Here is a 25031-nt window from a genome sequence, read left to right as displayed (position 1 = left end):
ATGCAAATATGTTAATGTTTGAAGGGGCTTCACAAAGGAGGGAACCAATTTCTCGTCAAGCACATGGCCTGCCAGGTCAAGGGGTGCAGTGGAAGGAAGCCGGGGCACTTCCCTGGACTTCTGTCAAGTTAGTAGTGTTAACTTATTTCAGAAGTCAGATACCACAGGGTAGTCTACAGGACATTATGTGGCTTTCAGTGCCAATGCCAATCACAGTCCCGGAGACTTGTACCACCTCAGTAACCAGAAGAAACACAGAAGCAGGAACCCTGTTTGAGAACATTTGCCCTTTAATTTGCATTTAAAATCAGTTTCTTTAAATACTTTAGTTGCAGGTTCTGAATAGTGAAGACATAGTAGATGCTGCAGGCACTCAGTATTGGCTCCCATCCCTTCCCCCCACCCCACCCCCCAGGCCTAGCTTCTTCGCTCAAGATACAAATGGGCACTCTGCACTAAATAAATGGCTCCTGGTGTCAAGGGTCAGCAGTCTCAGGCCTGGATGCAGTTGGATACAAAGGAATGAAGTCCAGTAGCTTTCATGACAAGATGTGTGCATTGAACCATACTCCAAGGAATTCCAATGATTGTGTCCAGACCTAACAGGCAGGACCTCAGAGGTGACAATGGCCATCTCCCCACTGTACTAGCATCTTGGGGCTGGTTTCCACCACAGTCCATCTTCCCCCGACCTGTTTTCTACCGAGGAAGAGCTAAGGCCCCACTCCCTAAGGGCCATGACGTAGGAAGGAACAAAACTGCCTCTCAGTCCACATGCTTATACTGGCGGAATTTAAGAGCCCAAGACAAGCTGAGCCAGTCCACAGCATCTTGCACCCCAATTTCTACCAGGCTCCAGCCCTTGGTTGTGACCATGCTCTGTCCCACTGCCATGATGTGCTTGAATCTGCTCTAAATGAGAACAGCATACTCGAATGGTTCCTAGCAGCCTGGAAAGGTTGGCATGAGCACAGCTGTGTGTGACTGTGCCAAAATGGGTCTTCCTGGTGCAAAGCTATGATGGAGAGTGAGGACAGGCCTGTGTTCTGCTCCCGTGTTGTTTACAACATATGACCTCAGGGAGAACCTGCCCTCCCCCTTTCAACACTGCCCACCCTGCTCCCAGCCAGATCCCCTGGCCTGTGATTCCCGGAAGAGGTAGAAGAGGCATCTTGAAGTCAGTGACAGCTGAGAATGAGGGTGCCATTTAAGAAGCAAAGCAGCACCTCTTGGCCTGTGGGCAATACCTCCACACAAGTGGAATGAGCGAGAACATGCACAGCCAGGTCAGAGGCTGCTCTGAGCTTGGGAGGCACATGCCCCACTACACATCTCCGGAGACCAAACTTTCAAATGGTAGCAACTTAATCACATGGTCCTACAGTGTACTCGCACTGGGAAGAAGCAAAGTCATCTCTGCAGAAGGCAGCAATATTAACGAGCATCCATTAAGGCTCTCTCTTTCCCTCAAGCCTAAGGATATAAGATATTTGAGTGTTAAGAGAACGGTGCAGAGAGGGAGAGAGCCTGGCAGGAACACCAAGAAAAGACCTGCTGGTTACATAGTGCCCTGGCTTCCTTTCGTGAGGCCAACAGCATGTGCCTGTCACCAGGCTAACCTGGGACCCATGAGGGGACAGGGAGAAGACTGGTTTTCAGTTCCTGCATGGTCGATGTGTATGGCACGTGGCTTCCTCCTAGAGGTCCAGTAGGAGGACTCTGGGATCCTCTACCGCTGCCTTGATTTTGCGGAGGAAAGTCACGGCCTCTCTACCGTCGATCAGCCGGTGATCATACGTCAGTGCCACATACATCATGGGCCGCACCTCCACCTACAGAGAGAAATGAACAAGTTTGTCTGCAGCAGGGCAGAGAAAGCCCCGCTGAGGGGGAAGATGAGAAAGCACAGCCCACAGGAGAGTTCCCAGTTCCAGAGCCTTTCCTATTGCTATTGTTTCTAGATAGAATATTTTCAAAGACCAAGGCTTACGCTTAGTGCAAAGCTCCCAGACTCCGAAACAAAGCTTAACCAGAAAAATATGAGACTCCTCACAATCGCCTTTTTTAAACACGTTCTGCCCTCTTATTGATCTGCTGTCTACACAAAGTTTATCCTTCAGTTCTGGCTGTCTGCAGCTTCTTTTTTAGGGTTATAATTTAAAAAAAAAATTTTTTTAACCTGGGGTCAACAAATTGTCTGAAATTGTATGCAAAGTTGGGTGTGTGAACATTTTCAGGGAAGAAGATCTATGATTTTCGGATTCATGAAGGAGTTAGTGACCCAAAAACGTTCTAAACACAGAAGTCCCGGAAAACATATTCCTACCAACATATCTTCCAGGGCCAGCTCTAAACCCTTTGACTCATTCCCTGAACTCCTGGAGAACCTCTAAGTCTTATCATACAACTTGACAGCTCGTAGACTGCTCTGCATGGTTGTCCTGTTTCCTGGGGGCAAGGACCACGTCTCCAACTGTATCCCCCTATAGCAACCTGGAGAATGAAGCTTGTTGACTGATCCCAGATGAAGGAGCAAGCTTTCTTAGCTCAATGGTTCTCAAACTTTAATGTGCATCAGAATCATCTGCAGTTTCTGCTTCAACAGGTCTGGGAAGGGGTCCAAGAATTTGCACATCTAACAAGTTCCCAGATGATGTGAATTGACACACAATTTGAGAATCAGTGCCTTAGGTACTAACTAGAAACTATGAGATGGAACTTATGCCTGAAATTACAGCTAATCTTTTATAATTAGCATTTATATTTCCCTCTCCTCATCACCCAGCTGGTAGGATGTTAGCAGTGATGGTTCCTACCTTGCCTCCCACGGCCACTGGCCTATCAAAGATGCCATGCATGCCCAGGATGGCAGACTGAGGGGGGTTGATAATGGGTGTTCCAAAGAGCGAGCCAAAAACGCCTCCATTGCTAATGGTGAAAGTACCACCATCCATATCTTCAATGGCAAGTTCATTCTTTCGGGCCTAAAAACAAAGATTTCATAAGTGAAAAAGTGAATCCAGCTTTCTTTACCTAAATGAAGTCCAGTAGGGCTTGGATCTGAGATCATTTTGATCTACTGTGTCCAAGTTCTAGCTTCAACATGAAAGATGTTCAGCTGAGATGCTTGTGACCAGTGTTCCACCAGAGGAAAGGCATCATGCCACAGAGTTGAGGACTTCAGGACCTTTTCTTTTCCCAGCAGGTCTCACTTGATGAGATCTTCAGTCATGAGAGCAGACTAAGCTCCGCCGGATATCTGTACTTTGGCTCTTGGGGGTGACTGCTGTTCTCAGGGGCTACACACTTCTTACAGAACAGAGTGAGGCTCCAGCTCCCTGAGCCGTGCTCACTGGGGAGCCCAGCCTTCTCCAGGCTCTCTTCCCTGACCTGCCCGCTAGCTCATACACATACTCCTTTCTACTTTACCTTCTCTCCAAGTTCACTGATGATTCGCTCAATGTCGGCGTAATTCATAGCTTCTACATTCCTGATGACGGGAACCACCAGACCCTGATGAGAGTGGAAAGCTGTGTTCAGTTGCAAATTAACAGTACCCTTTATAGTTATAACTCCCTTGACTCCAGCCAATGGTCTCCCCTCTCCAGAATATCTTAATTACTCAATGTGATTAACAGAGTCTAAAATATTTAGGTTTGACATTCAGATAAAATAATGTGCTATGGTCAAAAACAGGTTACTCTTTTACTAACTCCCTTCTAAAAAGACAGCATTACAGAAAGGATCTCTCCCAGGGGTCCGCTTCTTCACACAGATAAGGAGAGAGTCTAAAACCAAAGCTGCCCACTTTCTGCCCCAACATACCCGTGGGGTGGCCACTGCAACACTGATGTCAATATAATCCCTATACACCACCTCTTTGGTTGCATCGTCAATCACTATGAGAGAGAAAACACATGTTACATACAACTCCCCAGGCCTAGGCTAATGGGGTAATATAGGAATACAGTAAAAATCTGCAGAGCTTAGTACGATGTGGCCTGACCAACTAGTACAAAAACTACTGCATTACAAGTGGAAGACACTTCTTACTCCCATGCCAACCAGTTGTAACATCTCCCAAGTGCCCTGACTGACTGAGCCTGAGTGTAGGAGTATCCATTTCTTTGGCAGCCCTATACAGTGGCTGCCACGGGATCGGAACACATTAATTTCTTGTTAACGAGCTCTACTCAAGCCTTCCCTTAGCTAACTGCTAGGTTTAAGAAGTGCTCCAAAAAAGGCAAATTAGCAAAGGCAGGGGATGCTGTCATTCTGCTGCCCACTCTCAACAAGGGGTGAGACTCAAGAGGAAGCAGGGTGGTCTGGCTTTTATATGCTAGCTTGAGAGAGCAAACCAGCAGCTGAAAATTTAGGTCTAGTGCTCATGAGAAAATACTCAAGAGAAAAGGCTGGGGAATCATTTTCCATAGAAAGTCTATGCTGTATTGTTAGATCAGACACACAGGAAAAGCATGTGAAGGGAGAAAGAGGCCAAAAGAACGCTGAGAAATGCCTACACGTACAGGCAGACAGAAGAAAGAGATGGAGAGAGCCAATCAGGAAGATGAGAGGATCGGAAGAAATAAGGAAGTACACATCTGGACAAAACAAAGATAGCCCTTCTACCTAGAGGACTAAGATGGAAGGGACTAGCGTTTCTATTTGTGGATCTTTAGGGACCCTGGCACTGTTAAGGGTTGCAAAAGTGTCACTGTCCCTTCTCTAATCTTCCAGGAACAGAGAAGTGATTCAACAGGAAAGAGAACTGCCTGTTAGGTCAACATTTCAATGAAGCGGTGAGTTAGAAACAAGGAAAATGAGCACCAAGTCCATGAAAGAAGGGCCAAGCCCAAGACCTCCCAATGAGCTCCAGTGATCAGAAATCAAAGGTCACCCTGGAGCCTTGCCTAGTGTGGAAATCAGGCCCAAGATATTAGGGTTTATGAGAGGGCAGGTGCTAGCCAGAACATGAGCTTCCACCTTGACAATGTGAAGCCTGGAGAGCTGAGCTGGCTCAGGACTGCCTGTTGCCAGAGCAGCTGCGAAGCTATCCACTGGGAGGAGAAACTGTTCTGTCCAGCTGGTAGGGAGAAAGTAATTAGGAAGCCATTTCAGGAAGGTGAGTCAAGAATCCCTGGGGAAGATGCTCATGTTTGCACAGACATGAGGTAAAAAGCCTTGGTCTGTTGACCCCCATCTTTGTGTGTGTTGGAGCAGGTCTGTGTCCATACTCATACTGCCCAGGACCTCTGTGATTCTGGCCACCACAAACTCACCTGCATTTACAACAGGCTGCTCCTGCAAGGCAAAGGCTGAGGCCTTCACAAACGCCGACATGAAACCTAGTTTGAGGTTATGTTTCTTCAGAAAAGCATCTCTGTGCCGAGCCCTCATCTCCTGGATGTTACTGAAAAACACATTACAAAACAAACTGACCACAAACGAAGCCTTACTTTTGACTTTCATACCAATTTCTAACTCCACGGACACAACTGAGTAAGCTTTTTTCCCTCATTCTGGACCATCTACCTAAGTTCAGGTTTTTAAATAGTCCACTAGAGGTCGACACAATAACCTTGTTCCTTCATAAACCAGGATACAAAGGAATCAGGTCCAATCTGTCTCTAAGGTGGGTCGAGTCCTTTACAGGGCTCCGTCATGTGCCAGAAGTCACAAATTTCAGTAACAGATAATATGAAGAAGAGATCACACAGCACACCAACATCCTTGCCTTGGATGAGAAAGTAATTTCTGGCTACACTAAAATCATGAGCCATTTATTCTGGAAAAAAAAAATTTAAGCATAAAAAAAGTTCACAAAATAAGCAATATTCTTTTTATTTGTTGTTAGAATTAGTTTCACAAAATCTGATTGACTTCCTTATGACATTCCTCCTATCTCTTAATTGGGGGGGGTTGGGTGGGGGAGTAGAGACCAAACCCCACAAGTGTATGGGCTCCATGTGAGCAACAGAAGTCATGACTATATATGGATGAGTATACAGCATTCTTTTAGGCTCATGGGACAGCCAGCAGATTCATTCTTCATCTCCCCAGACTTAGCAGTTCCATCTGCTTGGTCCTTCAAAGAGGTGCTAACACTCACCACACGTGAGCGTCAATGTCAGGCACCAAGATACAAAGATAATAAAGACACAGCTCTTGCCCTTGCGATTAGTTTAATGGATGTGGTTTCTTTGGTTTTAGAGAAGTGGCCACGTGTGGACATAAGCTTTTTTTTAATTTTATTTTATTTATTTATTTATTTATTTTCCTTTTTCTCCCCAAAGCCCCCAGGTACAGAGTTGTATATTCTTCGTTGTGGGTCCACCTAGTTGTGGCATGTGGGACGCTGCCTCAGCGTGGTTTTTGATGAGCAGTGCCATGTCCGTGCCCAGGATTCGAACCAACAAAACACTGGGCCACCTGCAGCGGAGCGCGCGAACTTAACCACTCGGCCACGGGGCCAGCCCCTGGACATAAGCTTTTAAGGTATGAGCAGCAGGGCCTCTGAGAAGTCTTTGCAACAGGAAGAGCCTTTGTTCCTTTGGGGGGGCGTTGCTCCATATACATACTACAGAGTGAATGGGAAATGGCTTTCCCATCATTTTGCTGCAGAAACCTCCGTATTGATGGGAATACATACAGTTCCGTGATGGAAATTGAATTTAACTTTATCTCAAGTCCAAATGCTTAGTTCTCCCTTTCTCCCCATAATGGCCTAATTCGACATCAGCATGAAAGATAAGATGGTATAACTTTAACTCCCCTCTTTAGACCTTTTGTTTTTGAAAAAGGAAGTTTTCCTGGGGGGCCTGATTGGGTTTAAAATGTTTGTTTTCCTGAATCTAACCATATTTAGTGCTAGGATTACCACCCTAAAGACATTACTGATTCCCAAGACACAAGAGCTACATAAGATGGAAAGAGAAGTGATGAACATCTCTGCTCTCAAAACTGTCCAAATGCTATTGTCTGGTCATTAAGCAGTTTCTATTTCAGAGCTCTGCCCTTGGAGGCAGAGGCTGGGACAACAGAAGAGAGCAGACGGTCTCAGACAGGCCCCTTATGGGTTAGCCGATCAGCACAAGAACCAAAGGGCACTCAATCTAAACCAGATTACTGACTGCAGCGAGACCCCAGGCCATTGTTAAGTGACACCTCGATTAGCTGCTGAAAGGGGATCCAGCTATTGCATTTACCTTCCAAACAAAGCTGTTAAGCCAACTGCATCTTTCAGGGCCACAAATATTTACATGTTTTGTCTTAAGGAATTGGGTAGAATTTCAAAGTCCAATTCAATTTGTGTACAATTTAGCCCTAATGCACTGAAACATAATCTGCAGCCTTTGTGATTCATCAGTCAAGGTCCTTCCCTACATCCTATGGATAGGAGAGAAATCTTTGGCTTGAATGGCAACTCAACTTTTTAGGAAGCTTCAAAATAGAATGGATGACATCAAGTGAAATAGGCCACAGAGCCCTACTCTGTGAACAATGTCACAGTACACTACCAATAAACCACTGCTTTCTCTTTACTTTTCAGACCCCTTCCAAAGGAAGACAAATTTCCATAATGAAAAGTAGATTAGCAGGGGCTGGTCCAGTGGTGTAGTGGGTAAGTTCACATGTTCCACTTTGGTGGCCAGGGGTTCGCGGGTTCGGATCCTGGGCATGGACCTACACACCGCTCATCAAGCCATGCTGTGGCGGAGCCCCACATACAAGACAGAGGAGGACTGGTGCAGACGTTAGCTCAGGGACAATCTTCCTCAAGCCAAAGGAGGAAGTTGGCTACAGATGTTAGCTCAGGGCCAATCTTCCTCACCAAAAGAAAAAAATAGCAGATTAGCAGATTAAACCCTTAGGACAAAAAGAAGCAGAGAGGAACTGAAGACTTGTTGATTTACCTTCAGAATTAAACATAAACTCTTATCCTGGCATTCAAAACATTCTGAAATATGGATCCAACTCTACCATTCTTTCCTACATGTTTGTCCTCACAGCAGATACTTCTCAAATGTGTCTTGGACTTTCCTGTCTGTGTCAAGTCCATATTGTTAACATTGTCTGGAATGACCTTCCTCCAAGATGCTACCGGTGTCAAAATGCTAATGGTCCCTTAAGGCCTATTAAAACTGGTCTTCCGTCCAGGAAGCCTTTCCCCTGACCCTACCCTCCCCCTCCTTCTGCCTCCCAGCTCAAAAACAAATGATCTTATCCTCTTCTCCACTTCATGCTCTTTGTATCCTTCTGATACTTATTTTTCTTTACATTTATCCAAACCAAACAGTAAGCTCTTTTTCACTTATCTTTGTATCCTCCCTAAATACAGTATAGTATCTTATACCTACAGTATCTTTTGAGCACAGTAAGCGCTCAAAAAATGTTTGTTATATTTAACTACATTCTCTTCCCTACAGTGCTGATACTTATAAACATCAAAATCTTGAAGAAAATGGGTCAGTCAACAATTAGCTCACTACAGAAATGGGTATAGTGAATTAGCCCCTGTAGTTAATATCCTAAGGTTTTTCTTTAAAAACATAATTTGCTTTCCATTTCACTACCAAGCCGGGAAAGGTGAAAGATGACAAGCCTATGCCTTTTCACCCCCCTCATTCTGAGGCGCTTAGGAACACGCATAGGGAGCAGTCACTGTGAGAAAGAGCAGGGTGTGGTGCCCTGGTTTTCAGCATGCTGTCAACTGGTTCTCTATCCCAAGGGGTAGGCCCAGGCACAAGCCTTGTTGGCCTGGTTGCCCTATCTCTACTTGGCAACATGACATTAGTCCTCAGATTATTACTAGCCTCATTTATCAGAAATCACAAGATTTAGGTATAAAAATCTAAAAGGCTAAGTTTTTTAAGTTACAGAGGAGGCAGACACAGTATTAGGAAAGTCAATCAGAGAATGACACCAGTGCATCACTCTGCGTAAGTCAACAAGCAGTGCCGAGCAGTACCTCTTCCCTGTTAAGCTAGTTTTGCAATCAGCAGTAGCGACTGGGTTAAGTTCAAGTGTTTTCCAAAGGAAAGGGCGTGGGGATTACGAGGACCAGCGTTCTTACCTCATGTCAATCTCATTGAAAGTGGTCAGCATTGCACATGTATTCTGGGCCTCCTTCAGCCGCTGAGCGATGCGCTGCCGCATCCTGTTCATCTTCTCCTGAAAGTGAAAGTGGGACATGTACTGAGTGTGTCTGGTCTGTGTGGATCAAGCACTCCCCACTACTCTGAGTGAGCACTCGGCTTGCCAGGACGGGATGGTCAAGGACTACAGTATCTAAGGACAATGAGAACTCCTGGCTTTCTCTTTCCTGGGGTGGTCCTGCTCCTGAGCAAGAATGAGGAAACTGAGACAAAATCTACTCTCTCAGATGTGCCTAAAGTTTGACCAGGAATGCAGGCTCAGGAAAGGTTTGATTTAAAAACCAAAACCCATTTATGAAAAGGAAGAGTGTAGTACAGGGCTAGCCAGCCCAAGAATCATTACAGAAAGGGCAATTTCTGGTGATACAAGCTTGCATGAGAATAGCTACCTGTGGGATGGAAACTCACAAGCAACAAACTTTTGAGGCTATAGTATTTTTAGGAGATAGTCTCAGGTAGAGGAACCCACACTCTTGACCATACTTCCTTGAGGTTTTATGTCTGCCCTTGACAGCCACTGCTAATGTGTAGCCCTCAGCCAAGTATCCAGGAAGTACAGGAACAGAGCTCAGCAAACCAGCTCTCTGAAGTGGGAAGGAGGGGGTGCGTTACTAAGCTACCATCCCCTGCAAATACTTTATTCACCCAAGGCATTTCAGTGGTAGCTTAACACAGTAGGAAAAACCACTGGACAACTATTTAGAAGACCTCAGGGTCTAGTCCTATCATATGATAGTTACATGACTATGAACAAGTCACTTCCTAAATTCAGTTTCCCTGTCAAGACCAAGAGGGTGAGGTGCACGCCATTCAAAGGTAAGCACCACCATACTCCCACCCCACTAATCTCAACAACGCCCCCTGCCTGTTTCCTGGATCGGTCCTCAGTGGCTTACCCGATGTTCTGAACGCACACCTTTGCCAGCTCCTGGCTCAGCTACTGGAGGGGAAGGAGTTGGTTTTACTGCAGACACTGAAAACCAAGAGAGAGGGTACAGACGCATCAGAAAATGAGAGAAACATTTACTGAGTATGTGCCAGTGCTTTCATACTGTACTGTCACTTAATCCTCAAGATATTCTGAGGTGTATTAGTACCATTCCCACCTGGGGAATGAATGATCTGTATCAGAAGATCTGGTATTAACAATGTGCTCAGAGAAGTTAAGTAGCTAGCCCAAAGTCACACAGCTATAAACAAAAAACTTGGGTGCAAATACAGGTCTTCTGATAAAGTCTAGAGTTCTTTCTACAAAGCAGCCAATGAAGCCATTCATTCTGAAGTCTGTTCAGAGCCATTATTACCCTCAGACCTTGCCCTGTGAAGGAACATGACATTAGATGAAATATTCCTCTCCCATCTAAGACACATGGGAGGTAGAGGCTTACCTGGTTTGCTAGCAGGAGGCTGTGAGGGAGAGGGCACTGGTGGCATCTGAGTGGGTATGGATGCTGCAGGCGGAGGAGGAACTGCTGCTGCCGGAGGCTCTGCTTTTGGGGCTGCAGCAGCAGGAGCTTCGGCTGGCTTGGCCTTGGCAGGAGCAGCTGGAAAACAAGAAAAATAGATGCCACTGGCACTGTCTGGAATGGAAAGCAACCAAACTGCAGATACTAAGCAGAATTTAGCAGCAAAAGCTCCATCTCTGACCAATTAACAAACATTTACTGGGTATTTGTTTTATATGCAAGGTACTATGAGATATACACACTGATATAAGGCACTGTTCTTCTATTCCCCAGGGCTCCTACATGTCCTAAGAAGACAACTGACTGAATCCAGCTGCCTTTCTGATTTCACAAACACTGATTGATCATCAAAGTCAGCAACTACTTTCAAAGCACCTACCAAGCCCATGGAAATGTAACTTTCAAAGCACCTACTAAGCCCATGGAAATGGAAACTTCCAGGCAATTTAAGATGTTGAAACACATACATAGAAGTAACATATTTCTAGTTATGGTAATATTCACAGTCTCATCTATTTTCACATTACATGTGGAAGAATACTCAACTATTAAAAAACAAAAGTTGTAAATAATCAAGGGCTCATTTAGACTTAAGAGTTCAAAGCATTTCATCTAGGATGTTTCTCATAAATCAATACAGGGGTTAAGTAATAAACCCACAACTTTATTTTTTGTTTGTTTTTTAAGCAAGATTAGCCCTGAGCTAACTGCTGCCAATCCTCCTCTTTTTGCTGAGGAAGACTGGCCCTGAGCTAACATCCACGCCCATCTTCCTCTACTTTATACGTGGGATGCCTACCACAGCGTGGCGTGCCAAGTGGTGCCATGTCCACACCCAGGATCTGAACCAATGAACCCCGGGCCGCCGAAGCGGAACATGCAAACTTAACCGCTGGGCCACCGGGCCGGCCCTAAACCCATAACTTTAAATTAGATGTTTATTTTGAATTTACCCATCTGGACACCACAGCTGGTTTTATATTTAAATTAGACATTCTTTTAAGGAATGAATGATCAGAAGATAGAATTCTTCAACTGGAAGAATCAATCTTATTTCCTAGCCTTCTACTGTACATTCTTTCCCTTTTGGGCTTCTGGTCTTGCCATGATCAATCTCAATGATGCAATCTACTACTTATCTGCTTAACTATTTTAATAATGAGAAGTAGATTTTAGTAGTTACAGCATTTAACTAAGAATCAGAAAAAGTTATTTTCTTTTCTAATCTCTAATAATGACTGTGAGGTCCAGTACAAATTCATTTCCTTATTTCTTCCCAAGAGAAATACCAATCCTCTCTAGGAATGTCATGAGAGAACATATGTGAAAAAACTACACTGAATTCTCCATAACAGCATCATGAAATATTGCTTCTTCTCACTTTAAAACAGTAGCTCTCAGCCCTGGCTGTGTATCAGAATCATTTAGAGAGCATTAAAAAAAAACCCACAAAAACTATGCTAGATAACCAGGATCTGATAATTCCAGATATCAGAATCCCTGGGTCATGGAGTCCAGGCATTTGTATTATTTTTAAAGCCCCCAGGTGATTCTGATGCCACGACTGAGGAGAAAAAAAACAATAACTGTCTTTAGAATCTTCTTCATTTCTATTACATCTTTAAGAAAAGGTCTAGCACAAGAAACATACATAGAAAGAACAGAGCATTATAAGGTCTATTTATTTACTTATTTTTTGAGGAAGATCAGCCCTGAGCTAACATCTGCTGCCAATCCTCCTCCTTTTTGCTGAGGAAGATTGGCCCTGAGCTAACATCTGTGCCCATCTTCTACTACTTTATAGGTGGGATGCCTGCCACAGCATGGCTTGATAAGTGGTACGTAGGTCCATGCCTAGGATCCAAACTGGTGAACCCCAGACCGCCAAAACAAAGCATGCAAACTTAACTGCTATGCCACCAGGCCGGCCCCATGAGATTTACTTTTTTAGTATCCTTTTCTTCTAGAACTTGACACTTAAAATTTACAGTATATAAATATCACCCCTCTTATTCCCTCAACTAAGGGCAGCTGGAAAGCCAAATAGTCTTTGAGGTATCAAGGAATTAGGAGATTAGGCTCAGCTCCAATTTCCAGGGGGAACACTGGAGACCTTGACAACCAGGAGAATGTCTTTACCGCCAGTTTTCCTGAGTGTGAAAAGAGGAGTGCCTCCTTCTACTTTTCCCCCATCAGGTACCAAAAGAGCTTCAATCACGCCATTTGCTGGTGCTGGAACCTGCACAGAAGTCTGGAAAAGGAAGACACATGGACAGAGAGTCCAATTTTCACTCGGCATTAGAAAGTTAATTGTATAGAATCTCAAATATGAGTCACAGGAGTTGCAACACTGATACAGAAAACCCTGCATACAGAAACGCCAAGGCCACACTTTCAGAGTAAGAGTACTGACAGGTCAATGCTACTGTGAAGATTCACCCTTTCTCAGAAACATTAAAGCAATATTCAGTTAATGTGCCTCCAAGTGATAATGAAAAACAAAACTAAAGCTACTAAAATACACAGCACATACACCTAGAACGATCTAAAATTATAAAATTAAAGCTCTTTTTTTAAATGAGCTAGCCTAACACTTTTTTATTAAAGATTGGCACCTGAGCTAACAACTATTGCCAATCTTTTTTTTTCTTTCTGCTTTTTCTCCCAAAATCCCCCCAGTACATAGTTGTATATTTTAGTTGTGGGTCCTTTTAGTTGCGGCATGTGGGACGCTGCCTCAGCATGGCCTGATGAGTGGTGCCATGTCCGCACCCAGGATCCAAACCAGTGAAACCCTGGGCCACCGAAGCAGAGCACGTGAACTTAACCACTTGGCCACAGGGCCGGCCCCTAACACTTTTACAACTCAGGTTAGAGGCAGTTAAAAATTATCTTTACACATTAACAGTCAGTCCCTGTTTCTTTCATTAGGTCAAGAAACCAATAGGAGACCATGAAAAATTGGTACTAATATAGGACAAGCTTACCTTGTCAGTTTCAATTTCACAAACCACTTCATCTTCTGCAACTGTGTCTCCAACAGCTGAAAAGACAGTCAGAGGCTACCTGTTAGGGGGGAACCTCCAGTAGCCACAAAATCTCTTTCCTATAGGGCCGGGAGAAAGTACACTGCATGTAAAGAAAAGGGTGGAGCCATAGGTTCCACTGATTATCATGGCCGGAGAGGGGACTTGTAGAAAGCGTTTAAACTTAAGAAGTGAGAGGGCACTAAATCTTACCTTTCTCCCACCTGACGTCCCCCTCTGTGACAGATTCTGCAAACGCTGGGGTTTTGACTGTAACCACATCATCCTCTAGGAAAAGAGCGAAAAAGAAAATCACAAGTCGTCCATATTTTTCCTTTAAAATGTTTGTTTTTCTTTAGTTAAACTCAGTCAACTATTGTTCTTCCCACTGAAAGTCCATTCTCAAGAAGGCAGGTACTTACTGCACACAGCTGTAGTTCTGAAGAAGCGAACGCTGAAGACGCCACTGCTGTTAATGCTGCAAAAGAAACAAACATAAACTCCTTTAGCAGGTGAACCACTCACGTTAGTCTAGATAAGGCACCAGAGATCATCTTCCCTTTCAATCAGTGGTTCTTGACCAGGGGTGCCCATCAGTGTCACCTCAGGGAACTTTTTCCAAGCATACATGCCCAGGCCCCATCCCCAGCGATTCTGACTCGGCAGGTCTAGAGTAGAGCCTGGATGACTCAGGTGCCTTAAGTAGTGAGCTCCATGGGTGAGTCCAAGACCCTGTGCTGCAGTGAAATGCCAGCTCTCACAAAAGAAAGACTTACATTTGGTTCTTTGAAGAAAAAGATAAACATTTTGGTCCTTTTCCACACCCACCAAAAGGACTTAGCTTCCTGATTAGGTTTTTCAATTAACTAAATCCAAGTAAGAGAAATTGCGTGCCCTTGGGGTACACGCCATTGTGCCAGATACAATGGAATTTCTGTGCCTAGGATTACAGATTTAGATCAGACGAGGCAGGAAGATGAGACAGTTAACTTGGAAGTAAAACAAGGGTTATACGCAAAAAACTCACAAAAACACACCAAAAAACTCATGGTTATCTCCTAGTCTGTTCTCTTAGTAAAAGGCAGCACATCAGTCCATTCTGGACTCATTCAGGAGGAACCTCAAAAGACTAAGGTAATTTTGATATGGCACTAACTTCAAATAATGGAAACTGGAGAATGAGATCACCTCCTATGCTCAAAGCCATTAGGAGTGGTTTCCTCTGCACAATGGGACACAGCTATCTACGGTACCTAAGGTTATCCATTATATATATATATACATTTTGGGAGAAGGACTGGGACTGATGGAGACTTTCACTTCTACACTTCAGAATTGACTATTCTACAACAAGCACCATTATAACAGAAAAGCACAATAGATTTAAGTTGCCTTTTGATATTTTAACCTTTATAACATCAAAATGATCATAATATCTATGTTGAATCTGGGGAAAAAATGTATGTTACAGAAAAAATACGGAACAACATTTTCTGCCTAAAGTTTATAACCATATATAAGTACAAGCTCATGGGCAAGAACTAATGGGTAATGTGCAAATATAGAGAGTGCTCTGCGAAGATACTCAAGAACCTGGAGCACTGGCCGCCTCTGGGAAGAACCTGGTGGCACTGGAGGACAAGGACACTCTTTTTACTTTTGAACCATGTAAATGTATAACCTATTAAATAAAAATGTAAACCAAAAATAGTTTTACAAGAACAGATTTTTAAAATAAAGTGGGTACCTTATTCACAGAAAAAAGACAATACATAACACAAAACAGATATTAGATTAGGGTGATACCCTACTCTAATGTGTGACCTCACCCTTCAAAGTTCAGGGTTTTTTTTCCCTTAACAATTTACTTTCCAACAGTAAATTGTTGTATTTATTGCACAGAGATTTGTGGTTTCCAATTTTCATTTACATTGTAGATGAGTAGCACATTTTGAATCTAAATAATTTTTTAAGTTACAGAAGTATTAAATGTTCACTGTAGAATATTTGGAAACAGCAAAAAGAACTTTTATAATGGGATTATACTGTACAGCAGAAAATGAAATCATTTTATAACCTGCTAAATTTTCCCACTTATCATAGTGAAAACACGTTAACATGGCATAGTTTAACCAATCCCCTGTTGTCTGCAAATTTTGAGAGAAATCTGGATATACCAGGAGTTCTTCAGTCTAGATTCCTAGAAATGGAATTGCTAGATCAAAAGGTACACAAAGTTCAAAGATTTATGAATGCCAAATTGCCCTCCAAAAATAACACAAGAACTCATAGTTCTAATACAGTGTGCATCATTTTCTCAATGAGAAAAAATCCCACTGTGATGCATAGTGAAGGAGCTAATCTGCTGACCCTTCATTTTGAAGATTCTCCCTACAAAGTAGCTTGATAGCTGCTTAACAGGTAACTAGAGAGCATCCTCTTACCACCACCCTGAAAATACTTGTAATACAAAGTAGCAGTAAGCAACATTCATAAACAGAAGTTAATCTGAAACACACGTGTGGCCTTCCTCCAAACACTGCATTATGCAATAGCAGTCCCTCCAAACTAGTCAAAGTCCCAGGACTCAAACCCACTAGTCTTTTGCTTTTACCAGTTAGAATATGCTACCAAGAGGATGCTCTCAATCTTAATACCAAAATTAATGTAACCTCCAGCCCTTCAGCTGCACTTGTATCCAACCAGAATATTTAGAAGCACCTTTCTGTATCTATTCCCATAAAAACAGGGTTCCAACTTCACCTTCACTATAATCTAAACACCTGAGGACAGGCACACTCCTGGTCCAGCACTTGACATGGGGCTGAGGCCCAAGGTCCATAACATGTAGTAAATTAACATCAAGGTTAGGTCTAGGGACTCAGTATAACCACCTCAATTTCAAGGCCTGGAAGCTGGAGAAGAAATCAGATGGTCAAATTGAGAACTGGTATCTTAAATACCCCATGGCCATATATCTGTGCTCCCCAGTGATACTTACACAATCTTCCTGCTGTCAGGGTAACCTGGTCCCTGACATAAGGAGACCCCTGCAAGAAACAAAACAACTCTTAACCAACAACTCTTATCTTATACAGGATACTTGCAGAGATGGAAAAGAAGTCTATTCACCCCCTAACTCTGAGACAGAGCAGGAACAACTGCAGGCAACAATACAATCTTTATCACACAGAATCCTGCTTCTCAAACTTTTCCACCAAAGTAACCATAATGGCAGAGATCAATGGATACATGGGGTTGAGACTGGATATGTGTCTGAGGAAAAGGGAGAATTCTAAGGGCAAAGCCAGAAGTAGTTTTATAATCTTATTTACCTTAAAATACATAAACTTTCATTATTCCTATATGTTTTCATAATAAAATTGAAGCTGGAGAAAAGCATAGGATGGCTTATCCTGTGACTACACACAACCTAATCTGAGAAGCAGGGGGAGTATTTGGTCTAGGTTTCTGCTTCCCTAGTTATTTAAAATGCACTGAGCTGGAAGTCTTATTGCCTGAACTCTGTTAGCAAAGACTGGGCTACTTTAGGCCCAGGGTCCCCAGCTTGTTGTAGGACTGAGCAAATCATTATCCCTCTTTTCAGTTTAGTATTCCCACCCTCTTCCTAAGGTCTTCCACTCTGGTCACACTCAACAAGGTGGGAGCCCCGTTTCTGCCCCACCAACTATCCTTATCACAGATAACTGCACTTCCCCAACTGACAACTAATTATTACAGCTGCCTCACCTAAACATATTCTTTCATACGTCTTATTTTTTTCAGATTTATTAACAACTCTTTCTCAACCACGGGCTCAGGAGACACCAAATGGGAGACAACTCTCTCGTGCCCACCTCCTCGCAAACATCCCCAGAGTGTCAGAGCCAAGTAAGCCACCTCTTTGTCCAGCAGCCAATGACTCTGCAGTACAAATCCCAAGTATGGCATGTCTTTGAGCTAGAATGGCCAGCAGACAACAGTGATTTTTGGAACTCCGAGTCCAGCTTAGAATTATCCTACAGCAAGTTTCATTTGTACCGTGCTTTAGAATTTATAAAAAGCTTTCACATAATGACCTCATTTTGATTTTCGTGTCTCACAACTCCCTGAAGCGGAACGACCATCTGCCATCATTCCCCATTTCATATATAAGCAGGGCTTCCGGAACTTAAGTTGACCAGCCCAAGGTGCAGCCCTGAGCCACGATGCAAACTTCAAGTACAAAGCTCTTTCCATCGTCCCGCCAGTCTATGAAGTGGAAAAATGTTTCCTGACATTTTTTAGGATTCCCAGTTAAAAAGAACATCTATTATTGAGAGTCCTCTGTGAGCTAACATTCTGCTAGGTGCCTATGTTTTCATGACTCTTAGGATAAAATCCAAAACCTCTGCACTTTCCTGTACTGTCAGCCCTCTCTATCTTTCCAGCCAGTCAGGCTGCCTTTCCACGTCTATGACCGGTCAAGTCCCTTCCTGCCTGAAAACCTTTGTGCAAGTAATTCCCCTTGCCTGGAATATAGTTCTCTAGGCCAACTCCTATGTATTCAAGACTTGGCTTAAATGTCACTTCTTCAGGGAAGCCTTTAGTGACATTCCCACCGTTCTCTCCACTCTCCCAAGCTGGGCTACATCATCCTACCCTCTCATTACACCCTACATTTCTCTTTCATAGTCATCACAATGTAATTATATCCTTATGTGTGCATAAATGTATATTTGCTATCTCCCCAGGTAGCACCTAAGATCCTTGAGGGAGAGACCATCTGTATCGCCGTCCCCTAGCACAGAGCCTGGCACGCAGCAAGAACTCAATAAATGATCTGTTGGGTACATGAGTAAATGATAACATGATGGGTTAGGAGTTTAGGTTAAGAAGACAGGGAGACCTGGCTAGACCAACAGTTGGCTGAGTGACCCTGGTCAAGGCACTTGACCTCTCTTAGCCTGGGTTATGCACTTGTAAAACGGAACACCTCTCCTACTGTTTCTTGATGATTAACTGAAAAATGCACAGAAAGCTCTCAGAACAATGCTTGGCAGGTAGAAAACTCACAATAAGATCGACTCATTCAACAAATATTTATTCCAAGCATATAAAAAATTGAGATACAATCTAAATTCCTTCCAATAGTCTCTACACCATCGTCTATCTCATTTAATTAAAACACTCTCCCTTAATTAAAATGCCCTGGCCAAATCACCTTTTTTCCCAGTTCTGAAACACTGCCAAGCTCTTTCCTTCTAAAAGGACTTTGTAAATGCTATTCCCTTCCTTCTCCCTCTCTTCAGCGGGCTAGCCTCTGTCACAGCCTCCAGGTCACAGCTTTAACGTCACGTACTAAAAAGGCTGCTTCTGTTCACCTTCATTTGTTTCCTTCTCAGCACTTAGCCAAAGTTCATCATCGTCCAGCCAAAATTCATCATTGTTCATTTGTTTAGTGATTTACACTTTGTCTTTCCCACGGGACTGTATGCTCCAGGAGGGTAAGAGCTGTTCACTGCTGTGTCCCGAGTGAGTGCCTAGCACAGTGCCTGACACGCAGCAGAAACTCAGTAACTGTGCGCTAAAAGAGTAAATGGCAGCTGTTACTGCTAAATAGCATTTCGTTTCACGCCTATCTACCTGAAAACGATGCCGAGAAACACAGGCACCCCGATCTCCTCACAAAACTGCTCTGCCCTCGAGGAGAGCATTTTAGGCGACGGCAAGGGCAGAACTTACCAGGCAGGGAACGTCTCCCTAGAGGGCAGTTCCCCTGTTGAGAAAGAAGACATTATCGACGTCACCCAGGATGAAAGGAAAGAAGAAACAGCTTTCTAAGCACAGACTCAAAGCTGTCCAGGTGCCGGTGACAGGTGAATCTCCCGACTCCAGAAGGGAAACGCAACAGCCAGGGCTCTCAGTCCCAGTCGGCACACGGGGCCTCCAGGCTCTCCCACTGGACTGACTCCCGCCACCTTTAACAGGAGAGGGGCCGGCCCGGTCCTGGGGGGAACTCCGTGGCGCCTCCTCCAGAACTCTGAGTCTCGTGCCGGGGCGGGCGCGGATCTGGGCGGCTCCTCGGCCCCGGCGCAGAGGGCGAGGTGCAGCAGGGGACCGGGCGCCGGGGGCCTCGGGAAGGCGAGGGGCCGCGGGGCTCCGCAAGACCGCCCCGAGGGCAACGCCGGCCCCCAGCCGCCCGCCCGCGGCCTCCGCGTCCCGGTGCCCTTGGTGCCCGGCCTGGCCGGCGCGCCCCTGCCCCAGGCCGCCCCCCTGCCCGCCTGCGGGGCTCTCACCCGCCAGGGCCCGGCCCGACTGGCCCGACCGGCCCGTACCTTCTGGAAGGCGGAGAGCGAGCGGCTGAACGCCCGGGACACGCAGCGGGACCGGGACAGCATCGCGGCGGCAGCGGGGCCGAGGGCGGGCGGACACCGGATATAGGGCTCGGCAGCAACCGGAAGTGGGGCTGGCCGGGAACCCGGCCGCGCGGGGAGGGGGTGTTCGGAGCGAACCACTGGCAGGCCGTGGGGGGAGCCGGCGAGCCCGCCGAGCCGTCCGCGCGCCGGCCCGTCAGCTGCGGGGCGCTCGTGGGGCTTGCTGTGCTGCCTGCTGGCCGCGCCGGCTCTCCCGAAGGTGCCTACGACCTTCCGGCGACCCCCCGGTCCGGCCCTTCCCGGCCTTTCCGCGGAGCTGGCTCTACGCTTGGCGCCCTTCGCCGCTGGGACCCAGGGCGCCGCGCCATCCCTCCTCCGGGCTGCGGGAAAACAGCGAGAGGGCGGGCACAGGCTGTAAAGTCAAACCTGGCTGGGCATGCCTTCCTGATCTTACACTGTGTGGCCTTGGGCAGGTGACACTGCCTCCCAGAGCCTCAGGTGCCTCAAATATAAAAAAAGCAATGGTCATTTCCCTGCCTCCCGGACCCCGGAACAAAGAAACAGAGCCCCAAGGAACCTCTAAAGGGCTCCCACTGCCCTTTTACCAAGCCGAAGATCTTCACCAAGAAGCCTTACTTCTGCTGCGACATCTCCTGAGCGTCCCTAGTTCCTGCTCAAACTCTGTCCAGCCAAGCTACTTGTTTCCCATACGTTCTGTGCATTTTGGAGGCTGTTCATTTGTCGCTTTACCCTGGAATATAAACTCTATGAGATTAGGGACCTTGTCTGTTTTGTTCCCCACTGTATCCCCAGCACTTAGAACAGAGATTGGCATAGGTCAGGTGTGCAATAAATACTTGCAGGCTGAATTTGCGCCTCCCAGCTTTGGGCATCCTATTCTGCCCGTTTCAAAGTGGAAGCACATGACCTCCCACGTCCCTTCAGTTTCCCTTTCCCTAAAGTCGCCAGGCCCCTAAGTAGTCACCTTTATAGCTCACTTCTCTAAAAGAAAAGGTTTTCTATAAGCCTCTGGCTGAATTAAGAATGAATGAGTGAGCCACTTGGTGCCTGCTCATGTTGGTTTCTTTAACTAAGTCATCTTGCCTGGTCCTCAGGACCTTTATGGTACCGCCACTCATCCAAACTCTGAAAGCACTTCCACTAGAATTCTGAAGGGATGGGCAGAAGCCCTAACTAGAAATAAAATATCCTTGCCTTGCTGCTGCCCCTGATCAAGTCTTCAGCGTTCTCCACCTGCATTACTTCCTAAACAGACCGGGCCTCCACTCATACTGTCTCTAACCCATGCTCCACACCTGTCAAAGATCCCTTTGAAATGCAAATCTAATCCTGTCACTCCCCTGCTTAAAGTCTTTCAATTGCTTCTCCCTGTTGGTAGGCTACAGCCCAAATGCCTCAACTGCACCAGGTGCACCTGGTAACCTGGCCTCTGGCTATATTGTGATCCTTGCGTCCTCTTTCTCACAGGTGCTCAGCCCTAGTCCTACCACACTACTGGCCATAGTCCCGAGGTGCTATTTCCCTCCTTCAAATCTTTGCGTGGGCTGTTCGCAAGTCCTCTTTGCCTAGAGACTGGTCTCTTTTGAATGCCTACCTAATTGCTTCTGGCAGAACTAACAGATACCTTTTCTGTGCTTCCAAAACAGTTTGTCTGTATCTCTACATCACATTGTAATGTCCTGTTTACCTGTCTGTCTCCACTACTGGGCAGAGCAGCAGGAGGAAAGAGATGACTTTGTTTTCCTGAATCCCCTGCACAGAACACAGTGCCTGGTACTCTGTAGGTACTCAATAAATGCAAGTGGAATGACCAAATAATGCCAAGCTTACAACACTGCTGGATGTAGCTAGAGTCCAAGAAGAGTAATCAGGGACTATGGCAATCCCTTGCAGGGGTTGCTATTAATGTTTCTTAGATAGTTACTTAGTATTTTCAGTTTTAAATAATTAGTTTTTAAGATTCTTATCTAAGAAGCTCAGGCTGGATGATGTGGCAAAGCGTTTCTCCTGGAGTTTCAGTGATCACTAAAGTTAATCTTAGGTGTTACAGTCTTAGACACCACACGCACCCACCCACACGTGCACAGTAGCATGCAGAGTCCCTCTCAGAGGATAAAAGTGGAAACTGATTTCTTTGAGATTCACATATGAGTTTCCACGGAATCTAAGGTGCAACCTAATAAGCTCACGCCCTCTTCTGTATTTAGAGCCTCCCGGATCACAGTATCATCTATTGAGACAGCAGTTCATGAATACAAGTTCATCAACTTGTGGTTATGGCAGGGTTCAAAAGAGAATTTTTAAAAAACCACTTTCCTTGTAACATAGATATTCAAAAGGGTGTATAAATATGTGTATATGATTTAAAGGAAATGATAAAAGGAATACCTACACTCGCCACCCAGCTTAAGGAATGGAAAAGCCTTATGTGGCCCTCCTTACAGGTCCTCCCAGAGTTAGCCATTGCTATACTAAATTAAATAGTAACCATCCCCTTGCTTTCATTGTAGCGTCAAGAGATATGTATCCTAAACTATACACATTTTTGCCTATTTTTTAAATTGAGGAAAAGATGTATTTACTTGCAAATTATGTAAGAAAAATTTTGTTTCTAGGAAGGATAAATGGTTCAGTTAATGAAAAGTACCACAGAGTGGGCAGCTCACCTTAAATAATACACACAGCATTCTTTTCCCTTAACTGAAATCCCCCCATATTTGTATGTGTGGTCTGAACTATACACTCACATCTTCTCTTACATATTTTTGAAGAGTATTGACCAGATGGTAGATGGGGCTATAGAGTATTCTTCCATCTCTGGGCTCCTTAAGACAGAGACTATACCCCCTATTCACTTTGTATTGCTCATGATACTTAGATTCCATCTCTCTGCCTGTCTCTCCATTCAGTTGTAATTAAAAATAATGGATAGATGGGGCTGGCCCAGTGGCATAGCAGTTAAGTTCACATGTTCCCCTTTGGTGGCCCAGGGTTCGCTGGTTCGGATCCTGGGTGCGGACATGGCACCACTTGTCAGGCCATCTTGTGGCAAGCATCCCACATATAAAGTAGAGGAAGATGGGCATGGATGTTAGCTCAGGGCCAGTCTTCCACAGCAAAAACAGGAGGATTGGCAGCAGATGTCAGCTCAGGGCTGACCTTCCTCAAAAAATAAAAATAAAAATAATAATGGATAGATGAATGCTGGTGAAAATCTAGGCATTGTTTGGCCTATTTTTAAACGTAATGTTTAAATGAGTGTTTATTATGAAATGTTTATGATGAATGTTTATTATGAAAATTTTCAAGTATGCAGAAAAGTGAAGACACTGGCAGAACAATACCCATCTATATATCCATCATCTAGTAACATAAAAGTAACATAAATGGAATGACAGTGCCTGTATTGTTCTGCGACTTACTTCTTTCACTCAACATTGTGTTTTGAGGATTTATCCATGTTGAGTTGAACTGTAGCTCATTGATTTTCATTGTTGTATTTCGTAGTATTCACTCCATTTCCCAAACTGAAGGAGGATGAGATGATACAATTCGGCTGATGTTCAGAGGTAGGTGATTTGGCCAGTGAGTTCTCGCAGTTCTGCCAGACATGGGGGCTTTGGGCCCAGCAAACAGCCTCCCCAATAGTGTTTGGACCTCTGCTGGAGGAAGAGGCCACACAGCTGCTCCTTCCTGCAGAGCTGAGATGCCCTGTTTTGGTGCTGGGCTGGTTTCAGTATCCTCAGGATGCTTGAAGGACAGGGACAAAGATGTTCGCTTTGGAGCTGCCTTGCTGGGGAATTTGGAAGCAGAGGTCAGGCGCTCCCCACTGGATCCCCAGTGTAATGGGAGAAGCTGGGTAATTCAGTCTCCAAATTTTCAAGGGGCTCTGTGGGTCCTTAGGCAAGACAGAAGATACATCATCTCAGGAAGGTCCTCTCTGAGCTGGCTTTTCTGGCATCTGAGTTGGGGTGGGGGTGGGAGATGGCAGGGGGGCAGCCAACCAGCTCTGGCCTCTATATGAATATTCATAAGGCCCCCACACTGGTTGGCTGTGCTGGGCAGCCCCCAGTGTCCTCAGTGCCGGCGGCTGCAGCAGGGCTGGGTCTGTCAGATGGTGCCTTGCACTGAGAAGGGGTGGGAGGCCAGCCACAGGCACCAGGCCTGCCTGCGGAGGAAGCAGGGAAACCAAAATCACTTCCTGACCATGGCTCTGTGTGCCCAAGGCTGATGAAGAGTGGGCTGCTTCATCTTCTGGGGTGGCGGGCCCCACCTGGCTGCAGAGCCCGGGACTTGGACCTCCCTGAGGGCACCTTCTCCGTGAGTAACACCATTCCTTCCATTTACCTTGCCAGGGCACTTTTTTTAATGATGAATGTTTATTATGAAAATTTTCAAGTATGCAGAAAAGTGGAGACACTGGCATAACAATACCCCTCTATGTATCTATCACCTAGATTTAACCATTGTTAATATGTTGCCATATTTGCTTCATCTATTTTTGTTGGCTGAAATACATTCAAGTAAATCAGACAACAGGACTTTTCACTCCTAACACCTCACTCCCTAATGCTCTGGTATGCATCTCTGGAGCACTTTTGAAACTCTGCTTTCGTTAGGTTCTCACACCAGTGTTGAGTGAGGGGGCAAGATTTTAGAAAAGTGGAAAAGGCAGAAAGTATGGCTCAGGAGCAAGTGGCTAGGAATAGAGCCCAGATCTCCTATCTTCCAGCCCAGGACACCTGTCTTGGCCACCCTCTCATGTCCAGGGGTTTTTCCTAGATAGCAATGAGACATCACAGCCACTGTGTGACCTTGGGCATGTCACTTCACCTCTATGGGCTTCGGTTGCCTCATCTGTAAAGCAAGGACATGGCATGAAGATCCAGGGTACCCTAATTTTGGTCTTGGTGTTTTCATTGGTTTTCAGAAAAGACAACATAAAGAGATTTTTACACAGCTAAGTTTATTTGTATATTATTCCCCCATCCCTTTTTTTAAAACAGG

At 45.1% G+C, this 25031-nt stretch overlaps 1 protein-coding gene across 1 annotated transcript; it reads right to left on the bottom strand.

Annotated features, from left to right (window-relative positions):
- Window positions 1-267: 267 nt before the first annotated feature.
- DLST (dihydrolipoamide S-succinyltransferase) lies at window positions 268-20092 on the bottom strand. Its single transcript, XM_046647522.1, has 15 exons — window positions 19965-20092; window positions 19372-19405; window positions 16649-16697; window positions 14070-14125; window positions 13861-13935; window positions 13609-13664; window positions 12761-12872; window positions 10544-10699; window positions 10052-10128; window positions 9074-9171; window positions 5280-5410; window positions 3826-3899; window positions 3430-3513; window positions 2817-2984; window positions 268-1832 (listed from the first exon to the last, which is right to left on the bottom strand). Exons 1-15 carry the CDS (start codon window positions 20025-20027, stop codon window positions 1698-1700), a joined length of 1368 nt encoding a protein of 455 aa, XP_046503478.1. The 5' UTR covers window positions 20028-20092; the 3' UTR covers window positions 268-1697.
- Window positions 20093-25031: the final 4939 nt, after the last annotated feature.

This window comes from Equus quagga, chromosome 20 (genome assembly GCF_021613505.1).
Source record: "Equus quagga isolate Etosha38 chromosome 20, UCLA_HA_Equagga_1.0, whole genome shotgun sequence".
NCBI classification, from domain to species: domain Eukaryota; kingdom Metazoa; phylum Chordata; class Mammalia; order Perissodactyla; family Equidae; genus Equus; species Equus quagga.
This window is presented reverse-complemented; position numbering and strand designations above follow the sequence as displayed.

Bases quoted from the DNA above. Each gene is read 5' to 3' on its own strand.
- DLST (XM_046647522.1), bottom strand. From the start codon at position 20,027: ATGCTGTCCCGGTCCCGCTGCGTGTCCCGGGCGTTCAGCCGCTCGCTC. The intron at 14,126-16,648 runs GTAAGTATCACT...TTTCTTTTGCAG, and splicing joins CCTGACAGCAGGAAGATTGT to CATTAACAGCAGTGGCGTCT. The intron at 9,172-10,051 runs GTAAGCCACTGA...TTTCACTTTCAG, and splicing joins GTGTGCGTTCAGAACATCGG to GAGAAGATGAACAGGATGCG.